This window comes from Brachyistius frenatus, unplaced genomic scaffold, assembly GCF_029030835.1.
Source record: "Brachyistius frenatus isolate BFR_SWC_R1_liver_20210118 unplaced genomic scaffold, ASM2903083v1 Contig_16, whole genome shotgun sequence".
NCBI classification, from domain to species: domain Eukaryota; kingdom Metazoa; phylum Chordata; class Actinopteri; family Embiotocidae; genus Brachyistius; species Brachyistius frenatus.
The window spans coordinates 2,462,844-2,485,041 of NW_027210615.1; the positions used below are offsets into that span (position 1 = coordinate 2,462,844).

Here is a 22,198-nt window from a genome sequence, read left to right on the forward strand (position 1 = left end):
CTACAATCACTTACAAAACTGCATTAAACAAATACTTTTTGAATGCGAAGTCCCTTTTCACAAAACTTCCTGACCCTCTATGGAATGTTGACAACTAGAAATTATAGGAAGAAGAAAACTTACTACTCTGTGACAATAATTTATACTGTGGATGGCCATCAAGTCATTAAGCTGAAGCACAACTGCAACAGGCGCAAATACATACTCATGTCTTAACTAAGACATGCACCATTGTACTGCACAGTGTGCAGTCAGGCTCAGCTTTTTCATGTTTGTACTAAAAAGACATGATATAAAAAGTAAATATGTAAATATGCTATGTGAAATAGATCAGCTAAAATTTGTGACATGCAGTGCAAACATTCACAGAAACAAGCCAACCGAGGACTAATTTAACAAGTGTGCGTGTGTGTGTGTGCGTGCGTGTGCACGTGTAGGTATATGATTCTCTTAAACCACTGTAACACAGGGCTTGCACAGGCAACACCGAGAGTTAAAGGTACCCAGCTGTTCAGAGATTTGGAGCACATCTGTCACCCACAGATGAACAAAAGCACAAACGCATTACACACACGCCACACCCCACTCACACTGGCCTCACGCCAACTCAAACGAAACCTGAATGCAAGCGATTTCCTTTGAGTCACGGAGGCTGTGGCCGTATAATACCTTAACACCACCTATTCAACTGGAGGGAGTGGTGGTCCGGAAACTGTCATACCCTAATGACACACACGCATAGTTACTCACACACTGTTAAATCATCATTTAAATTCTGAGAACAGCTGAGAACATCCAAGAAAACAGTGGTAAGACTCATTCTCTGCACAGGAAGAGGATGGCAGGTGCTCAACAGTATGTTTCTGTGAAATTTAAAATACGAAGGACTGATACAAGTATTTAGGCAAACATGAAATAGATACATCAATGTGAAAAAAGGCCAATTTAAAAGACACATTTCTGACTGATCTGAGCACAAGTTGCACCTTTAAAAATTGTGGAAACATTTAATGCCACTGATCAGCAGATACACAGTTTGTCCCAGAAAAGTTCATGGGAAGATCATTAACTTTTACTGCTTTGGTATTGATTTATGTGTCTGTTAATATAGAAGTCATTATGACTCCGTTACTTATATTGATTACATCATCATATGTAAACTCTATCATCAAATAGATGACAGCAAATGTCATTTTGCTTCAGAACCCATTTAACCATAGGAAATGTACTCTTGTACTCTGTATACTGAGTTTTCTGAAGGACAAAATGCAACAGGTGTCTATGACAGACAGTGTAGATGTGTGACAGAAGCAGGTAAGCACAGATGACAGGCATATTAACTGTTATCAGTGATCATCCCACCAATGATGAGCCTTGTTACCGCCAAACAAACAAAATCAGTCAGACAGAAAGTTAAAACAAGACAGTGAAAAAAAAAGAGAGGAAGAAGAAGCAGGTGAAGAGCAGCAGATGTGCTGACTTAAGAGCTAAAGAGAGTGACTTGATGGGAGGCGAGGAGTGCAGACAGGCTGAGAGGAGAGGTCGTGACCTTGAAGACGGGCAGAGAAAAGAGAGAATAGGTGACACCTTCCAACAGATGGTAGCGGGAGGAAGGTGTGTGTCAGAGTGCAAGAGAGGCAAGCAGAAAGTGAAGTAAAAGTCACTGCATGGCTGTAGGAGGAGGACTAGATAGTTACACGCCATCCCAGCATATTTCATGAGCCAAAAAAATTCCAAATAAAATAAATCGAAAGGATTTACCAACATCTACAAATAACGGGTGTAATAATGATCTTCTTCTTAAATTTCTGTCGTGCACATTTCATTTTAAGCATCAGGAAATCAGGAAGTGCTGTCATCATGTTACGACTTCACTAACTACTTTGCTTAAGTGCTTCTCTCTTTACACACAACACACACTCGGCCTGCGAAGATGACCGATTCAATGCCTGGCCTTAACCAGTGGTCGCGGTTCAGTAGACTGATCCAGACAGCCATGTAGCAAAGCCAAACAGCTCTGGTTAGGGTACACTGCTAAAGCCTGTTTACGTTCAACACGCTGGGCTGAAACCGAAGCTGCTCCACTACAATGTGGTCAGTGAGGTTTGAACATTTTTACTGGCTATGCAAATTTACGATGCCCCTTTTTTTCAAAGTATGACGGCATGAGAGAGGAGAGGCCAATATTACATTTTTGTGGTGTTGACTGAGGGACTGACCGGGTGCAAATAAGGGGCAAGATGATATAATGGAGAAGTAAGAATGAAAACAAATGGAAAAAGTCCCGCAAAAACAGCATTAATAAAATTTAAGCTTAGCTGTTTGCAAATGAAAATGCTGTAAATCATCAGAGACCAACAAAAGACAGCACTACAACCCATTCAGCATTTTTCATATCACAATGTCATTGAGCTGAAAAAGAGTGTCATCAAACTGAATTGAAGCAAAAATACTTGTGTGTGTTTATCCATCCTCCATGTGAGTGTGTGAGAGAATTGAACTGACCGTGGTGCATGAAGCTATTGTTACAGAGCCCCACACCCAGCGTCACAGCATCCTCTCGGGTCGAGCAGTCTCCCTGGGAAACCAAATCAATGAAGCACACACTCGGTCAGTTACAATGCCCGTTGACACCTTGTCTTACACTGAACACTGCTGCACCACTGGAGTTAGACAGTAATCTGTGACCTGAACGTCTTAATAACTGTGTCTAATAAAGACGAAGACTGATTAAAAGACTGATTCTCTATATCCAGATCTGTTTGAGTGAATGGTGCATTCAAATCGGAGCTACTGGGTTTACTTTAATAAACAAACTGCCTCCATGACTTGAATGAAAGGGAGCAGTGCTCTTTTGAAGAGTGTGCATTTCAACTATAATAATCAAAAAGGTATAATTTCTAAATTCCAGTCACTTTTATAACTGTAATTACTCCTCCTTTGTTACATACTCCATTGTCACCACCTTTGCTGTTAGCTAGAAAACAACAATTACATATTTCCAGAATCTGAAAAAATAGAGATAAGCATCTATGCTCCTATTTTTTGGAGGGAAATCAAAATCAGTTCTTGGTTGCGCTTTTAAAGGTATTTAAATGGTGACAACTGTCCAAAATATTTTGTTGAAAATAACTTAAAAACCCATTAGTTTGTGTCTTCCAAATGTATAAGAAAACTAAACTGATCAACTGTTGGGTGTCAAGCTTCATTTGTATAGAAAGGACTGTAAAATAACCCAAAATGCACTGCAGCAAAAGCAAAATGGTGACACAAAGTGTATAACCAGTTAGAGTTACAGTGATGACAGTTATGAAGATTTGATGCATTCTTGGTGCCTTGTCTATTTTCTTTGTGTGTGTTTAAGTGTATTAGATCCTGATTGTACCTGTGACAGTAGCCAGTCCACCAGTTTGCTTGCAGGCACCACAGATTTAAAGGTTTTCAGATGGTGGTCTCTGTCCCTGAAGGAGAAACAAAGGTTTCACAAAATCAACTGCAAGAAAAAAATACAGCTCAAAACACAAAGTATAACAAAACCTCTGTGGTTGACTGTATCAATACCCAACTGTGTATGTTATGCTAATGGCGTGAGGTGTGTCTCTGACTGGGCTACTCTCAAAGGTGGATTTTCTTTGTATGAGACACTTTGTAGTGGATCTACTTTGATGTTCGGGGTCATTGTCCAGCTGCATCCTTCAGCTTCTACTGAGCTCCAGCTGTGGGACAGCCGTCCTGACGTTATCCTGATACATACCTTCATAAATTTGAGAATAATTCTCCCCTCTATGATGGCGAGCTGTTAAGGTCTCGGTTCTACAGCTTGGTAAATATCTACATTCAACGTCCCTTTCATTGCTGATTCTTTGAGCTTTTGTGAGCACAAGTGAAAACCAAGAGTGACAGCCTGCTCAACATGTAAACATGAGAAACAGCAAACACAACAAAGGATGTGTATTTGGCTGTGTGAGTTGGAGGGTGTATCGGAGCTTATCAAGTGAATGCTATTATCTATTTGCTTTCACATCTCAGTGTTGTGAGATGTTAATCTGGCCTATACATATCTACAGATGTGTGCACTGATTGACGCTGCAGACAGTGCATTAAAAGTGAGTGACTGTACTTCCAAACATCATTCGCTGATCAGTGATTTTCTGGTTCAGGCATCTGTGGCACTCTCTGAATGATTTTATTTGGTTTATATGTATTCTATCATGTCTCATTCTTATTCAAGTAATTTAGATGTTATGAAATCGGGTGGGGGGGAGGGACGAGACGAGGGGGGGGGAGTGTTGTCACTCAGCAAAGTTTAATTAAACAGACTCAGTGATTATTTATGATCCATAAATGTAATCCATCTATCACTCAAACATTATAATTAATGGTTGCTACTTACAATGCCAATTTAGTGATGGAAATAAAAAAGCAAGGCCGTGTTATATGATAAATGGCTGGCAGGCAGAGGGATTGCCTTTGTATGTTAATAGGATTTGTCCTCGGACCAAAAGGCTCTTTGTTTGCACCGATGGCAACCCTTGGCACTTCAATCAGCAGTGGAGTGATGGAGGGGAAGATAGAGGGATGAAGGTGGAAGAGTAGAAGAGGAGCTGCGGTGGACAGAATGAATGTGTGTGTGTGTGTGTGTGTGTGTGTGTGTGTGTGTGTGTGTGTGTGTGTGTGTGTGTGTGTGTGTGTGTGTGTGTGTGTGTGTGTGTGTGTGTGTGTGTGTGTGTGTGTGTGTGTGTGTGTGTGTGTGTGTGTGTGTTTGAGGGGTTGTCAGCGAGAGACAATGTGTGTTTTCTTTGCTTCTGTATAAATCTAGATGTATAAGACCTTCAGATGGAAGATTTTTGTGAAGTGTGATTATTGTATTCCACTCAACAGAACTATTTTTGGTCTCAGGATTACAATATAATTCACTCTTAATCCTAATGCAACCCTTAGTTTAAGGTCTCTGGTCCAGATTTATAGTTATTATCATGTTCAAGGTTAGTTTAGAAGAATAACGACGGACTAAGAGAGGGCTGCATTTGTATACTAAGAAATGGTGTGTGTTTATATGTGTGCATATAATATATATTGTACTGTTTACATTTCGGAGTAGATGTACTACATTTGTAAGCAAGAAAGTGAGTGTGTGTGCATTTGTATGAGAGAGGCACAAAGACAGAGAATAGAGAATGATGGTACTATAAAATGTTTGCAGACATCATTAGAACTTCCACTAAATTCATATCAATGTAATAATTTGCTAATATATACTGAACTAACCCCAAACACTACAGATTAAGAGACAAATATTCACAATAAGTGGCTCTCCTTAATCCTGCAAGAGCTTTCTCATATAAACCTCCAGTCATGAAAACCTGGCATCCTCAACCTGAATTGCATCTTGAAAGCGAGATCCCACAGCAGCTCGAGCCCGGCTGAGAGTCCGAGCTGGAGCGGGAAGAGGTTTTTGAGGGCTGTCATTCCTGGCAGTGCAACTGTTTGTTCAGTCATTACAAAGAGGGTGACGTGGGGCGAATGTGAACCCTTCATGAATATGCATTGGTGCACCTGGAGAGCAGGTACATTAGCATAAAGTGTGTGTGTGTGTGTGTGTGTGTGTGTGTGTGTGTGTGTGTGTGTGTGTGTGTGTGTGTGTGTGTGTGTGTGTGTGTGTGTGTGTGTGTGTGTGTGTGTGTGTGTGTGTGTGTGTGTGTGTGTGTGTGTGTGTGTGTGTGTGTGTGTGTGGGGAGGGTGGGTGGGGGGTGTAGAGGAGAGGAGGGCAGGTACTTACTTGATGACAGGCATGTGGAGGCTGTGGAGGCGGCAGTACAGCCTGATGCCCTGAAACAGAAGAAAAACACAGCTGCTGAGTCATAGATCATACACACCTTGTGTAAACGAGTACAACGGTGACTGTTGAGTGTGAAAAGAGTTACCCTTGGGCTATCATTTTAGGACAGAGATTTCAAAACTATAATCTCTGAATGAAGACTGAGAACAAATGTAGGTCGACACAAACACCCTAAATTATTTTCAACCTTTACATCCTTTTTGGAAATCTCCTTCTGGCTGAGTTTTCTATTGGAAAAAAGAGTTTATCTGAACATTTACATATATATTTTACTTAAATTAATTTGTATTAAAAGTTATATATTGTTCAAAAATATTTAAATGTAAGTTGTAAGGTACTTTAATACATTAAGATGATACAAAGTAAATATTTGATGTGTTGCTAGTATGGAGGTGAAAAAATGACAACATAAAACTGACTATTTTGTGAAATCTAGCACTGTGAGCACAGGTAGATTTTATTTTTGCCTTGCTATTAATCTTTTTTAGCAGGGTCATTCAAGGTTTTGAGCTGTCCTCTGTTCTAACTTGCAGCGTTTTTAGAGCTGACATTTGCCGTGTTCCAAACGGCGTACTTATGTACTGACACTCACTATTTTGAGTGCATAAGTACGCTCACATGGTCAAGTACAGAAACATGCAGGTTTTGGTTTTTTGACAGGTCATCATTGTAAATGAGAATTGGTTCTCAATTGATTTTACCTGGTTAAATAAAGGTCATATATAGGTGCTGCAAGTACCCAGATAAGCACGCAAAACAATGAGTGTGAAACGCTGGACACTTTTCAACCTAAGCGAAGCCATTAGTATGTTTATAGTGTGTTAAACAGAGGGCATGATAAGTAACAGACTTCCCTTCATATTTTTCCTTCCAATTTAATTAAAATCACAATGCACTACACATTTACAGCTCAGACATTTGCCTTCTGCCCTTTTGTTGCCCTTTATTTTGACATTTCTTCTACGACACCAGCGAGGATATCCGGGGGCAGCATTATAGTCACCTTAGACATGATGTCCTCCATCTCACTGCGGGCCTTGTAGGTGCCGTCATCATAGCGGAAGCGGTACAGCACCTGCTCGTTCTTGAACTGGTGCTTGTCCGACACTGAAATATCACCAGAAAGAGAGGATGTCATCTCAGCTGGGCTCCAGTTTGACGACTTGGTGATTCATGGTTCATAACATTAGCTCCGAGCTCTTGATTGCATAATATCTAAGTGAAGTAATAACTGTGCCCTTCACATATTTCCTTTGGGACTTTCTAATCTTCAAATCATGTCTGCATTTCCTGAAGATTAATCTGAACATCCATGTTAGTTATTGTCACCTGTAACTGGATGGCATGTCTATAATATAGTCCCAATGCTCTCTGGTATTTGTGGTTTCCCGTTGTCACTGATGTATTCAGACATTAAAGGCTGAAGATCGTATTGGATTGTATCCCATGTTTGGCTGAAATCAGTTTTGTTTGTGCCTTTCCAGTTCTGTCAAGCCAAGTATGTGTCAGTAGAGCTCAGTACTCAGATGAGAACGGCATATAGTTCAGAAAACATGATTTCAGAATGTAAAGAAGCAAATTGATTATAAATGACTAAATTTTGAGAGTTGAAGCACATGTGAGTCCACCCCTGAAGAAATGTTGCATTTATTTGTCTGCTACGTGTAAGTTTAACATTATTTGGAGTGCAGAGCTTTAGGTTTCCAACTGTTTTACACCTTTAATAAGCTGAGGATATTCGGGTAGATACAGAAAACAAGCAAGAATCAAAAACCAAATGTTAGAGGGGGAAAAACTGCAGTTGTAAATTTGTGTCTTTGTTGGGTTAGCAATGACAGAAATATTTAACATAGCAGACAGCTGCCAATTCCCATAAAAATCTACCAACTTTCAACTCAAAACTTCCAAAACAAGTTCTTATTCATAATGAAAAGAGAATGGAAAATGACTAATACATACACAAACGGATGAAATCTGCCAAAACAGAGGCAGTTTGGTTTGGCCACAACAAGCTGGCATGGACTCAAACAAGCTGATGGTTTTCTTAGTCTAGACTTAAAATGCCCTCATAAAAGAAAAAGGAATGCACCACCAAATCAGTCTCTGTAAAGTGTCAGTTGTGGGATTTAAAGTACACTGAATGATAGCTGAATTATTGTGGGAGCAAAGGAGATGTCAAAATTGCAAACATTCAAGTATGAACTGGCAAGTAGCTTAAACATGAACACGTGGTTGGATAAAAGGTGCTAGAAAATGCATTGGGTTGACAATCTCTTCTTTATCTCCTCTCAAAACTAATACATTACTTAATACTGCTAGATTGAAACCCACAGTTTGCTGTCACGTTACTTTTCTTTTTCATTTATTTTCAATGACTAACTGGTGACACCTACATTTTGCTTGCAGGGCCCCGAACCTCTCCGGTTTGCCCACAAAGCCTTACTGGTATCCCACAGAGCCTTGCATGTCATCATTGTATCTCTCTGTGGTTGTAGGCAACTGCGAGGGAAGATTTCTGGGGATTTTCCACAGCCATTAATGAATATGAACATTGGGTCTCAGCAAATTTCCATGAGAACGTGGTGTGTGTAAACTGTGACGAGGATTTGCACTCGCTATGTACAAGAGCCCCTTCAGCAACATCCTGGATCACTGTCTTCATACATTATTTATTGTAGTTGTTTGTGTATGAGTGTGTGTGTGTGAACCTGTAAGTATCACCCTAAAGACAAAATCAGGGATATAATGTGAGACACATTTCCAGTGCTATTTTTTTTTTTTTTAGCAAAGAATGACTTTGGATTAATGGTTGTTCCTACCATAAGACGTGTTGGAGTCACGCTTAAAATGAATGTGTCCAGCAATTATAAAGGGGGAATTAGCATCAGAGGAAAGAAGTCAATAAAAAAAACAAGCCAAGAGACAGAGAATTATTAGACATAATTCAAAACAGAATAAAAACCATGACAAGCAGAGCTACGAAATCCATATAGGATTAAAAGATGAGAGGGGTTTAAAAAAAACTGAGAAAAATAAATAGAGAGAAAGGAAGGAGGGGAGAGAGGAAGAAACAAAGATTTTCTTTTGTTCTCACCATGGTGAATGATGCCATTTTCCAGCAGGGCTTGTCCCAGGTTGACCCCTTCATCGGGTTTACTGATCTCTCCGCTCTCTATCAGCCAGGACACAAACTCACTGAGGACACAAGACAAAGATCCATAGATGAGGCCGGGTTTCTTAAAGTGCCGATGTTTTTGTTTTTTGAATCTGTGTACATTTTTGGTGCGGGGCTCCTTGCTATCCTGCTTTTGCATGGGGCGTGTGTGGTAGCCACCAAGCCACCATGTTTGTTTCTTGGTATGCTGTCGATAAATTCGGTATTTCTAAAAGTAGCATTACATTTCTTTTTTTTCCCAATTCATTTAAGAAACCTCTTTTTGGCTAATGCATGCAACATACAAATAGACAAATGTTAAGAAACCTTGAGAACCGTTTTGCTGATATTTTAACATATCAGTCATAGTGGAGTCATATCTATAATACGTGTGTATATGCGAGATGCTTTGATGTATCTTCACCAGCAGGTGACTTCAGTACAGCTCAGTCTTCAGTTGAAACAGGCATTTCTGTACTTTGGTAAATGACCTTTCAGTATAAGTGCAGAAGTAATTATTAATTCACTATTTGACAAAGTGTACATGCACACCATCCCACTAAATGTCACTCTCATGAAACATAAATCAATAACATTTTTTTCCACAAGTCATTATTGAGTCTTTTGCTAAATTCAGTCCTTCTGGTTATCGTTCTGGTGGCTCTACTGAAAGTAATTTCATTTTAGGTTGTTTGGTATGATTGCCATGCCGAGGGAGCAATCAGGTTTCCTGTGTTGGTGGGCGGGGCCTATTGTCCTTAGGTTCTCAGTATGATTCACCCATCACTCCTCTCCAGGTAGTCTCAATATGGTCACTTCTGGTTCCAAAAATCCAAGATTGCATCAGCCAAGATGCCAGAATCAAGGCTTCAAAAAGGCCCTTTACAAACCGTGGCAGTGGGTTGCCACCATTGACTGTGGTTGTCACTTGATTTTACCCGAATGCTTTGTTTGTATATGTCTAGCGCTGTAATATATTTTGTTCAGCTGACTGCAACAGAATAAGTTAATGTCTGCTTGTACTGTATTACATAGAGTGATCCTTGCAATTGTTGTTTACACACGCGTCTTACAAGCAGAGGCTACTGTTTTCAGTTGGCCCACATGACACAACCAGTGTAACATCCTTTCTGGAGCTGAGCTGACCTCGCTATCTTCTGGGAGCCTTGAGCAATGCAACATGTTGACACTGTGGAAAAGCTCTTTACACATATGCTGTTTAAACTTTCAGTATAAAAGATGTTACAGCATGTTAATGGTTCCTATAGACCACGGGTTTTCCACATATATGTAAAGTTTATCCTTTTCCTACAAATATCCTTCAAAGGCACTTGGCTACATGTGTTTACAATCCAAATTTAAACACTTCAGCTCTGCTCATTTGTCTTCACAGCCAGCGGGCGCTGAACAAATGTTTGAGGGAGAAAATCACATTCTTCCCTTCTTTGTCTTTCATACAGTTGAGTGAAATCTCTTCCCAAGAAAATGATGAACAGTGAATTGAAGAGAGCTGGAGCATGTTTGTGTGTGTGTTCATTACTTCTGGGAACACACCAGAATAATTTTAAAGCATGTGTGTCGGTGAGAAATCTGTCCTTCTGTGTGGCTTTGCTTCCGGGCAGTCATGCAGTGGGGATGCACGAGTGTATGTGTCTCAGTGTGTAGCATGCGTAAATGTCAAGCGTACAAGCTCTGCGGGTGTGTGTATAAAGTATGCCCACAAGCACATGATTGTACTGTGTGTGTGGTCATGTAGAGTAGTGGACACCTTGAGCCATCTGCCACTAGTTCTTCACAGAAAAGGAATATTCTGTCATTATTACTAACACTGTGACTTGATAGCTGCTTGCTGTAACCTGTGTATGTTCTATACGTGTGATTCTGTGGACATGAATCATTCCCAAAGGCTTTTCCTTTTTTTTTTTTCATGCCTGTGATATTTGTGCATATGTGTGTGTCCACTGTCCCTCTTTATGTTCATGTCTAAGCCGGTGGCTGTTAATTGACATTGACAGGGGACTGAAGTGAGCGGGAGAAGAGGCTGTGTGTGTGTGTGTGTGTGTGTGTGTGTGTGTGTGTGTGTGTGTGTGTGTGTGTGTGTGTGTGTGTGTGTGTGTGTGTGTGTGTGTGTGTGTGTGTGTGTGTGTGTGTGTGTGTGTGTGTGTGTGTGTGTGTCTGTTATGTAAGAGTCAGGTTCATTTTGGACACAGAGGGGTTATGGGAATGAATATGATGAGCAGAAATAGTGAATCGAGAGACAGAGGGCGGAAGAAAGATCCTCAGAGGGAGAGGTGGAAGACAAGAATAATGGATTTGTTGATCTGTTGTGAAATTTCTTTAAGTTCAGAAGCATATTGTCGCGTAAGCATTTTTAAAGATGTCATTTTAGTTCAAGTGAATCCCTGTCCTACTACGCTTGGGTAGAAACATACTTTGTCCCAATTCCATACTACCTACCTAACTGTAAAAAGTCTGGACTTTATGCTAATCTTTACAACCCACTGTTTTTACAGTTACATAAAAGACCTAAGTACAATAATATAACATGGATGCTGTACACTGTACATCAAACAGCAACTTCTGAATGCCACTGCCAATTAAACTTCACCAAGAGAAAACAAATAGCTTTCCAAGCTTTTCTTTTTTGTTTTCTAAGATCTTTCTGGAGCCATCTCACCACCATTCCACTTAATTTGTTCCAGCTCCATTTGCTTTGAGCGTTGAATTGTGGAACAAAACCTTTGATTGTAAACTGACTTTTTTTTTTTAATTTTTATTTTTTAAAGCTATTTAGTTTTATCACAGTGAAGACACTACACGCTCGAAACCTGCTTAGACTTAACGCATACTATGGAAGCGAGACACAGGTCATGTTTCTTCACCACAGGGGGCTAAAAAATACATTGAGAATCAAAAGCTAGTGGAACTGAAGCTAACCTGACAAGAATTTCTGCCTCGCGGTTGTGTGCCTCCGCCGACCAGTCAAGCGGCAGTTTACATCCATATCTGTCTTGACTCATATAATGTATGTAGTGAAGACTTTGAATGAATGTTTTCACATGCTTGGCCAATAAAGCTAATCGACAGTAGACAATGCTTAAAATACAGATGTTGCTGTAAAGAAGCTACAAAATTCTACGACGTGGATGCTTCACACAAACTTCAACCCGATAGCACAGAGGATCGATACAATCATCACTGTTTCAATGAAATATGGTCACGATCTCCCTTTCTGTTCCTGATTTATGGTGCTGAATAATGGCCAGAAAAGTACTTTTGCAGAACATTTTAATGTCACCATGAAGTTTACCTTCGACCTTTAGCCGTTTGGGTATAAAATGTCATCACATCATCATGCTATCTTATTAAGCTTTTCTGTGAAATTTTAACATAATTAGCAAATTCATTCTTAAGTTATGGCCAAAAAAAGTCATAGTGACCTTTGACCTGTGCCTTTTGAACTCCTAACAACTAATCAGTTCGTCCTTTAATCTGAGGAAAAGTTTGTGCAAAATTTCAAGAAATGACCTCAAGGCATCCCTGAGATATTGTGTTCATAAGAATGGGAGGGCGGAGGGCACTGTTACCTTGACCTTTGACCCTTGGCCACCAAAAGGTTATCTGTGTGTCTTCAAGTCCAAGTGAAAGTTTGAGTCAAATTTGAAGACGTTCCTTCACCTCGTTCTCGCTCACAAGAATAGGAGGTACGGACGAATGTGTCTACTTCCGCTCTGGCTATTGTCATTGCGAAGGCATACAAATGAAACCTAAATTATATCTCTTCCTAGCCTGACATCTCCTCTTAGCATGAAAAGGTACAAACAGGGAACAAATAATATGTATGTAAAATGTTCAGAAATGAACCCTCCCATTCTTGTGAACACAATATCTCAGGGATGCCTTGAGGTCATAACATGTAAAAGTATGAGGATATGATACACCACCACTTTAAATCCCATCATAATGTGAAGCCAGCATTTACACAACCTAAAAGTACCCGGAAAGAAAATATAAAGTGTTCAACTGCTGTCCATTTTCCAGTGTGGATAGCAGACACTTGATGGAATTAAGCTATCAAGACAACAGGGCACGGCTATCAAACCGGCAGTCAGCATCTCTGTTTAATGCAATAAGCACTCAAACTATGGCTTTTGCTAATTTCATCAGAAAGACAAATGTAGAGCTAATGCAGGTTGCACTCATCGCCAGTAAGTGAATGAGTGATAAAGTGGGAAGACGGTGGGATGCTAAAACAGAGAGTGGAAAAGGCAGACAGACTGGACTGATACCACATGGAAGAGGCAAAGAGGCGACTAAAGAAATGACTGTTTGAACCAGCTCCACGGCTACTGTTCTGGCACTGACTCTCAACTCTGACCTGCAAGTTACTTCCCTCGAAAAGGGATTATGAACACAGAATCAGCTCTGACTGGGAAAAAAAAAGTGCCGAATGCTAATACACACAAACACAGTGCGGTGGAATGTAATTCCTAGAAGGTCCCGGTACCTCGACTTAAATGGTGCATCGGACAGAGCAAGGAAAACACCCAGACTAGGACTTCACACGATGCCACCGAGATGGAACTCGTCTCCCAGAAACACCCTTACATTTCTGAACAGCTCATTAAATTCACTTCTTGGCAGTGAATCTGATGTGATAGCAGTCAACTCGCTGTTATCGTCCATTCGATTTATCGCTAGAAAAAAACTGTTTGACATGAGGGATGCATTTAATGATCTGTAAGGTACTGAGAGGCCACGTTGGCAGTGGTACACACATTAATGGTTGCTCCCTGGTTTCTCTTTACAAGACTAGTCATTGGTCCCCACCGTAGTCTCGCCTAGTTTTATTTTTTGTTTCCCCAAGATGGTGCCAGAAAGAATTTTAATTGCTGCTCAGGATCTCACAAACTCTGGTGTGTATGGAGAGCAAACTGAGTGAAACTTAAGCAAGTCTCTCATTGTCTATTCAGTGCACTGAAACATCGAGGGGACAGAAAGGGGAATGGCCTGTTGAAGAGACTCAGTTAAAGGTCCTCCGCTAATGAAAGTCTCGGTGTGCCTGTGTGTGCTGGATGATATGAGGGTGAGGGGAGCAACTTGGCCCTTTCAATAACCCGTGAGACTGTAAGGGGGCCTCATTACGGACAAGAGGATGTAGGGATAAAACAGTCTAGGCACTTTGCCAGGACTCGGGGAGACTGGATACCAGCTCTTTTGAAAGCCTGCTGATCTTACGTAAAACAACGCCAAAAACAATTTGTAAGGATCCCCATGTGAACAGCCGAGCACTGCAGTCACATTCTTGGAACCTGAAGAAGCCAGGCACTGAGGAGGCAAAGAAACTCACTTTCCCATGAAGCACTTGGGCACAGTGCTGAGCTTCCTGCGCCTATCCCTGATCAGGTGCCGACTCTTGGTCATCATCATGTGGTAGAGCTTCTCCCCCTTCTCGGCAATCATCACGTAGGCGTCCCGTTCCATTCCCAGTTTGAGACCTAGTGACAAAAGAGAGAAACAAGGCAGAACCGAGAGGATTTAATGCCAGTACCATCAATGGAGTGACACTCAGTTGGAGTAAGAGTTAATAAAAGAATATGTGAAGGGAAATGAATGAACAAACAAAATCTCAGCCAAGACAAATACTGCTGACCCATTACAGGAAAGACATTTCAACTTGCTTTCCACAGCTATCTACATGTATCAAAGCAAAAGGGCAAAGGCACGTCATGGTGCTGTTAGAACAGACAAATGGGCCTTTGCGTGTCTGGCCTAGTTGTGTTCTGGTATTGTGCAGATGGAAAATAGCCAGGAGCAGCGCATGGCGGCTCCACAAACCCAGATGTTAATCTATCCTGGACGAGTTGTTTTTGGAGGGCGGCATGATCTTGATCTTGATTGTGTCGATTTGGTAACTATTATTCCTCTATTGTAAAGCAGAACATGTGAGGGCCCATTGTAAGACCCGCTGCCCCAGTAAAAGCTCCTCAGTGACTACACTGTTTGAGCTGCTTAACCTCATCGTGGGCTTTGATGAACTTCTGAACTGCACTGTGAGACTTTCTGACTCGGGCAGCTCAACTCTGCAGCACTGTGACTCCCTAATCTGCTTAACTCTGCTGAGGCAGATTGCACTACTAAACTTGAATGTAAAGTACTGTGTTTTAAGTTGCAATGTGATTGGAAAAGTACTTATATTGGTGACACCTGGAAAAAAAAATCTATTGAAGAGTCTTTGACAAGTAAAAAAAAAAAGCCAGGCGTTCCTCTAGAGCTCTGACCCAGTCTATCAACCACCAAATTGCCATTGTGACATTGGGCTTTCTAGACTGGTTGGTCAACCTAACAAATCAGCAATTTCAACCTGTATAAAGGGCTATTTGTCATTCTCTTGTTGCCCTATTGGCATTATGGCTACAGCTTTTTTCTTTTCAAAGATTCACAATTACGATGACAACTAACAACTATAAACTGTTTTTATTATCAATTAACCAGCCAATGTTTATCTCTATTAAACAAGTCATAATTTTGTCTGTAAAATGGCAGTAAATAGAAAAGAAAAAACATTGTTTTCAGGAGCAATTTCTAGAAATTGCTAGTTGTATCCTCCCTAAAGCATTCCTGCGGTGTCCAGCACAAACTATGCAATGATGTTGAAAACTAACAAACGCCTAATAAAACTTAAACCATCTGAAGGCAGAATGTTGAGTGATGAGTTGGTGCTTCGACCAACTGAATTGAAGGGGGGGTTCTGGGACAAACAATGTAAAAAGTTACACAGCTTATTCTCAAATCCAATTTTCCCCATTGAGTCTGTGGGGACCTCCGCTGGCAGCCTGTGATGGAGGTGGGGTTATATTACATTTGGCAGCAGCTGGAGTAGACTTAAACAATGACTGTCATTGAACAACAGACGGGGCTTGTCCAGCGCCGCGCCCCCACAGCTTCTGGTCCAGCTGTCGGAGTTTGTCTTGCATTGCTCCTCATCTTCCTGCGCTCACTGGCACAAGATAAAACCCTACCGACATTATCTGACCCACGCATGTTCCCCTAAACTTCCATAAAAAACAGTGATAAGACACAACACCTCCAGCTGGCAGCTGTTGAACAAGTCGTTTGGGACACATGTCCGACACAAGGAAGGATTGCAGCAGTACATCGAGAAAAAAAAGGTTGCATTAAATAAGGCGTGACAGCAAAAGTAATAATGCACTCAGGGCAAGAAGTGAAAAGAATCACTGCCAGGATTTATTGCAGAAAAATGTAGCGTTGCTGTCTAGACAAGAGCAGAGATGTTGAGCACACTGAAAGTAGAGTATGCTGCAGAGAGGGTAATAGAAGGGGAGAAAGTGGGGAAATTGGGCACTGTGACTGATCTGGCATCTGTTAGCCTCAGGTCGATTTCCGCCGGGTTGAAACTCTACACCACACGCTGCAGCACACTCCTCCGTACTTAGCCGTACTCTGGAAGCCTTTCATCACAGGATCAGATGCTGATAACATCAAACTCCGCTGTACACACTTACTTAAATGAGATCCAATTTATAAATCTAATTTAAAGAAAGTTCATGTTTTTGTTGATGATTGTCATCAGCTAAACTGCTAAACACACACACACACACACACACACACACACACACACACACACACACACACACACACACACACACACACACACACACACACACACACACACACACACACACACACACACACACAGCTGAGCATTCAGCCAAATCCTGGTCCGATAGCTTTAGGGGGATCCAGTTTTAATTGTTAGCTATCAATGCTATCAGGTGGCCTGTTGTGTACAGCCCCAAAATCTGGTCAAAGCCTTTCACACCATCTAATGCACAGAGCAGAACAAAGGCAGATGGCCAGTGCTGAACAGGTGGGAACACATTTTGAGGCAAAAAGAGGGAAGGCACAAGTTGAAAGGAAAACAAGTGAAGGGGCAACAAGAATATCAGTTTACATTACTAATGTCAAATCAGTGGAAGTGGTGCTGAGACTCCGATTTACCATGAATGAATGAAGTCTATCTTTCAGAGGACTTTTAGGGGCGAGACAAAATACTTTTTTGATCCTCAGAACGTTAATCCAAATAAAAGTCCACAAAAAAAATATTGATTCAGCATGTGGCTGCAACACTGAGGAAATTAAAACAAGTGTCTTTAGGTGTGTGCAAGACACAAACACTAGTATTACAGCAAAAATAGATGCAAATGAATTGAAGTGGATGTGTATGACGTAACAGTGTTTCACTTTTTTTGACCAGTAAATGCTATTTTAAGCACTTGACCAAGATACTGTTTTTAGCATTTCGGTTGTTTCTGAAAGAGACTTTTGAATTTCACTACCCAACAGGAGCTTTAACTAGTCAAACACCTCTGCTGCACAGACTCTCTGAACGTGAAAAATACGATATTTTGTAGCAGCCTACCCGGCACGAGTCAACCGGACAAACACAGACGTCATGTCACCTATGCCTCTGTTGTATAAACAAAGGCAGGCAGCTTGTTCAAGGTGAGACATAGCCAGAGGACACAAACAGTGTATCCAGGTCGTAGGTACGTCCACAGTCATTACTGCGTGCCAGCTGAGGTGTCTTGATCGTTTGTGCATCTAAAGGTGACACCAACATGCGGGGCAACGTACGAGCGTACAGGTGAAGCCAACCAACTGGACGACTACGAATAGAAATCAGGAGTGTAAAAGCGCTAAAACTGGCACCCGGACAAAATACTGTTCCCACTCTTTGAATTGAGAAGTGATCTCTAGGACGTGCAGCCCAACACTGCAATGGAGAGACATAACAGGAAAAGCACACGTGTAACAATAGTGATAGCATTACACTTAGAGAAGGTCCTGGTATCGTGCATGCTGCCACACAGAAACAGCTTAGTGGGACACTTAATACCAGAGTTATCATTAATAGTTTTTATTTCCACTTGTGCATATCCTTCTAGAGCCAAGTCAAAATGTATTGTTGGAAAGAAGGTCTGTGATCATGCAGCATGAAAGGTGGAGATGGAGCACAAAAGAATTTAGAGCATTGAAGTTCAAGAAGTCTGAAATAAATGATTGCACAGGGTTTCCGTGTAAAACATTTTTGATGGAGTATAAAATGGATTTCTTTCTGCTTTTGTGCTGTCAGTCCCATACACTAGAAGCATCATTAAAAATGGCCTTTAAAAAGTATTACTTACTCTCTCTCTGCTCACGCTCCCTCAAGATGGCATCCAGCCACTTCTGCTTGTCCTCTGCGTGTTTGGCCATGCAGACAAACCACTTGTTTTTAGCCGTGTTGTGGATCTTCCAGCCATTAGTCACTGTGTAGTTGTTGCTGTGATAGTCCGCTGGAAGGCAAAATATTAATTCATTTGAAAAAGGGAGGTCATCATTAAAATACATTATTAAACTGAGGTTTCTTAACTATTTTTGTTTAGGCTCAGCTGTTATTAACTACCAATATTATACCGGATGGGCCTAAAGGGTTCAGAGGATAATCCAATTCAAATGAAATGTTACATTTTAGATTATTTTTCTGGTCTTTTGTCAAGCTTGTTGTTTCTTCATCTCTTGTTCTCATGTTTTCATTGAGAACTTCAAACAAACAAACAAACAAACAACACACACACACACACACACACACACACACACACACACACACACACACACACACACACACACACACACACACACACACACACACACACTATGTAAACAGTGAAGTCAGTGGTAAGTAAAGTAATCAAACCACGCTTGTAAAGATGTTGTCGAAGTTAACATTAAAGTTATCTCTGCAGAGAATTTCCGACTCGAGGGAAGATTTATAAGCCAATTAAAAGATAAACACGATGCACCGCAAGAGTAGTAAGAAAGCATCGTTTCACTGACTCAGCAAAAATCTCCCCTCGTACCCATTTCTAATTTTATCATCCATTTAGCTGCAGGTGAGCAGCCATTGAATAATGAATGGCCACTGGTAATGGGGTGCATTAGTCTCACCCTCGAAGGTCGTATAAATAGATGTGATACTTCAGGCCCTGCAGGGAGCAGCTTCTGATGTTCTTGGAGTGCAAGAAAGTGTGTTGAGACACACATACTACTGTGTTGACTCTCTTTTCAGTCATCAGCATAGAAAAAAGGATTCTAGTACAATCTTGTAAGTAAATGCTGAGATCTGGTCAAGCAGCTTCAGAAGTGTATGAGTCAGAGAAGATGAGGGAATTTTTAATCAAACAGGTTGGCACTTAAGTCAGCTATTTCCCTTTAAAAATGCTCTGTTATCTATTATCATGTTTCCATTCAAGTTTTCTGCACTTTCCTACATTTAATATCTTTCACACAATCAGTTACATAGTCTTTGTTCTGAGTTCACGTGTGTATTTCCAACATGGAACCCATGAGTTCTGCGAATAAGGCATGTTTTTCTATGTGGTTTCCCTTTCAGCAACCTAAATGTGACAGCCAGCAGCCGACATGCACGAAAAAAAAAAAAAGGTCATGTGAGCTTGCAAAATATTCTGAAGAGAGAAAAAAAAAAAAAAGAACGCAGAAACATGTGAGAGGAAGGAAGACCAAGTGTTTCTATACCAGCGGACAGAGTGTACCAAGCCCAGCGAGGTGCCTCACAACAAGAATCACAGGCAAACTGAGCCGAGTGATGGTCGTATCACTACCAGCCCACACGAGATGTTTATCTCTGGCACAATATGAAGCGTGTCACCTAGCTTGGGTTGTTTTTGCACTTCAGCTTACATCAAAAGGTGGTCGCAAGCTACATCCTGTTTGAAACTAGGTGCAAGTACGATACTCCACCTAAACTGTCAACAAGTACCTGATTCATATCCAACCAACAGTTTGTAAACGGTTTCGTGAACGAAGTTGGGAAATGAAAAGTGAGCACTTTATGCAAATTGAAAGTATTGCGAGTCATTTTCTATATTTTCTGATATATCAAAGCAAGCAAACCAAAGGACTGAGTTACAGGGCATTGCATCAGATATAACTAGTGCCTCATGACAGATGAGAGTTAAATCAATGGACTTACAGACAGTTTCCAAAGGTAACGCAAACACAAACCTGTTCCATCCTCAACATTTTCCACCTCCATCACCTCCGTGTTGATTCGGCCTCTGAACACATAGAGGGGCCCGTTGATAGACTTGGTCCTCTTGGTGGACTTCTTTCCAGAAACCCTAGAAGAAAAAAAAAACAGGGACAACACTGCGGTTACACTCGGCAGGGAAAACATCCGCTGATGCCAGTCGCAGCGCTGCGAAAAATAACCTGTGTGTGTAACAGATGCGGGTAAAGTAGCAGCAGACATGTGTTGGTGTTTTTGTTTTGCTTGCATGCTAATAATGTGTCCACACTAACAGGGAATGTGGACGTTTCCTCTAATTTTCCCTGTCTGGTCTACTTCCATTAGTCAGCCAATAAAAATATGTTTGAAAGCTCTCTTGTTCCTTTCTCCTTTGACACACAGTTTTGGTGGCTAGTTGAGCAGATGTTGCATTTCTCACCTGGACTTTCTCTTACAGTAAACCAAAAGGTTGTCAAACAGGAAGAAGACGCGCTCCTGAATGTTTCCAGCTGAGATTTTGAGGAGATTTCCATGAAGCAGCAAATCTGTGCAGATATCTGTCAGGTTGGTTCCCTGAAGGAAAAAGAAAAGGATTATAGTTCACTTCACCAAACAGTCTTCATGGTCATGTGCAGCAGCTACAGTATATTTGATCTGAGCAGAGCATGGAAACTCTGTTAGCATTGTCAGTCCAACTTAGAGAGCTGTAAAGAAAACACTGTGGTCTGTATCAAAACGTAAGAGTTCATAACCTCAGTGAAACAATCACAAACCCAACTTTGACTTTGTGAACAATTTGTTTTCATTCCATCATCAATGATAGGAAACACAGCTGTCCTCCCCACCCCAAACTCGTTTTGTGTTTCTCTGCCAGGACAGTTAGTCTCTTGCTTGTCAATCATTGTACTTGTGACAAGCGACACCAAAAATTAGCATTATTGTGGTGGCAAGCAACACATACTTGCAGGAGAGATTCACACCAGAACTGCGAGGTTCTATCAAACGGAGTTTTCAGCAAATTTATAATGTGTTAAAGTCTGCAGTGTCAGGGCAGCCCCACAAAACTCTTACCTTGGCCTACATTTATTGTCCTTTAGGACAAACAAAGCATTTCATTCTCCTTTCAGGATGTAAACACACACAAAAGCATCCCTACACCTAAAAATCCAGCTGTAAATACATAGAGGAAGAAGATGAGTCATAACATAGGACAGACTGGAGGCAGAAGTTCTTCAGTCTTCTTCTGATCCCTGCGGTCAAACCTGCTTTTTAAGATTTAAAAATTGTTATAAAAGTCTTGTCTCCTGCTGTGTACTTATTCAGACAGATGCTATTATGTTACCACCTTCACAGGGTGTGACGAGGTCTTGCATAAAAAGCCATTTCTCGTCAGCTATCAAACACACCACAACCTTTTAGGACTGAAACAACCTTTTCTTTTTATGCAACCGAATAAATGGCAGCGACAGAAACGACACACTGCTCTTTTTCAGTCATCACAATCGACCGTTAGAGACAGTTGTTCCTCCACTCAACACATGACCTACGTTCATGAATGAGATTAATTGTCTGAGTTATATTAATCACTGAAGATCCAGATGTGCCTGATTACTTTCTTCCTTATTTTAAATGTATTACTTAGAAAATGTACTTTAAGGAAAATGATCTAATAAGCCTTTTTGGTCTTTAATCTAGAACTGTTAGAAAACAATGTCTGGTTGAATGACCACAGCATGTTATCTAATCAACCTTTTCACAAAGTAACTCAACTTCAACATCAGCATCAACCATTAACATTATGTCCGCTTCATTATTTATAGAAAATTCATTTTTAAGTGTTTTCACATTTTTAGCTGGGGAACAGCAAACTGATTTCACAGATACACATGCGAGCAACCACACGGTCACATGTTCCAGCCCAAGTTGTGAATAACAATTGAAACTACTTCCTAATGTCAAAAATCTCAATGGAAATGCTAAAGGATTTAATTCAACCTGGATAACTATCCAGAGTCCCTGATCTGTTCACCAAAGCAGTCAAAACAAGGCTACCAAGAAGTAAAATAAAAGACGACTCATTACTCATTGTTAAACGGATCATTCCACTCCAAAT

The 22,198-nt window shown here is 40.9% G+C and overlaps 1 protein-coding gene across 3 annotated transcripts in view; it reads right to left on the minus strand.

Moving 5' to 3' along the window:
• The window catches only part of prex1 (phosphatidylinositol-3,4,5-trisphosphate-dependent Rac exchange factor 1), an 87,672-nt gene that overhangs the window by 30,644 nt on the left and 34,830 nt on the right, over positions 1-22,198 (minus strand). For all 3 annotated transcript variants that reach the window (XM_069693944.1, XM_069693945.1, XM_069693946.1), the window contains exons 7-15: positions 20,525-20,658; positions 20,082-20,197; positions 18,203-18,352; positions 14,344-14,491; positions 8,934-9,034; positions 6,843-6,946; positions 5,780-5,829; positions 3,386-3,461; positions 2,506-2,578 (exon numbers count right to left, since the gene is read on the minus strand). In XM_069693944.1, coding sequence (XP_069550045.1) covers positions 2,506-2,578; positions 3,386-3,461; positions 5,780-5,829; positions 6,843-6,946; positions 8,934-9,034; positions 14,344-14,491; positions 18,203-18,352; positions 20,082-20,197; positions 20,525-20,658 — 952 coding nt within the window. The remainder of the gene's footprint in view (positions 1-2,505; positions 2,579-3,385; positions 3,462-5,779; positions 5,830-6,842; positions 6,947-8,933; positions 9,035-14,343; positions 14,492-18,202; positions 18,353-20,081; positions 20,198-20,524; positions 20,659-22,198) is intronic.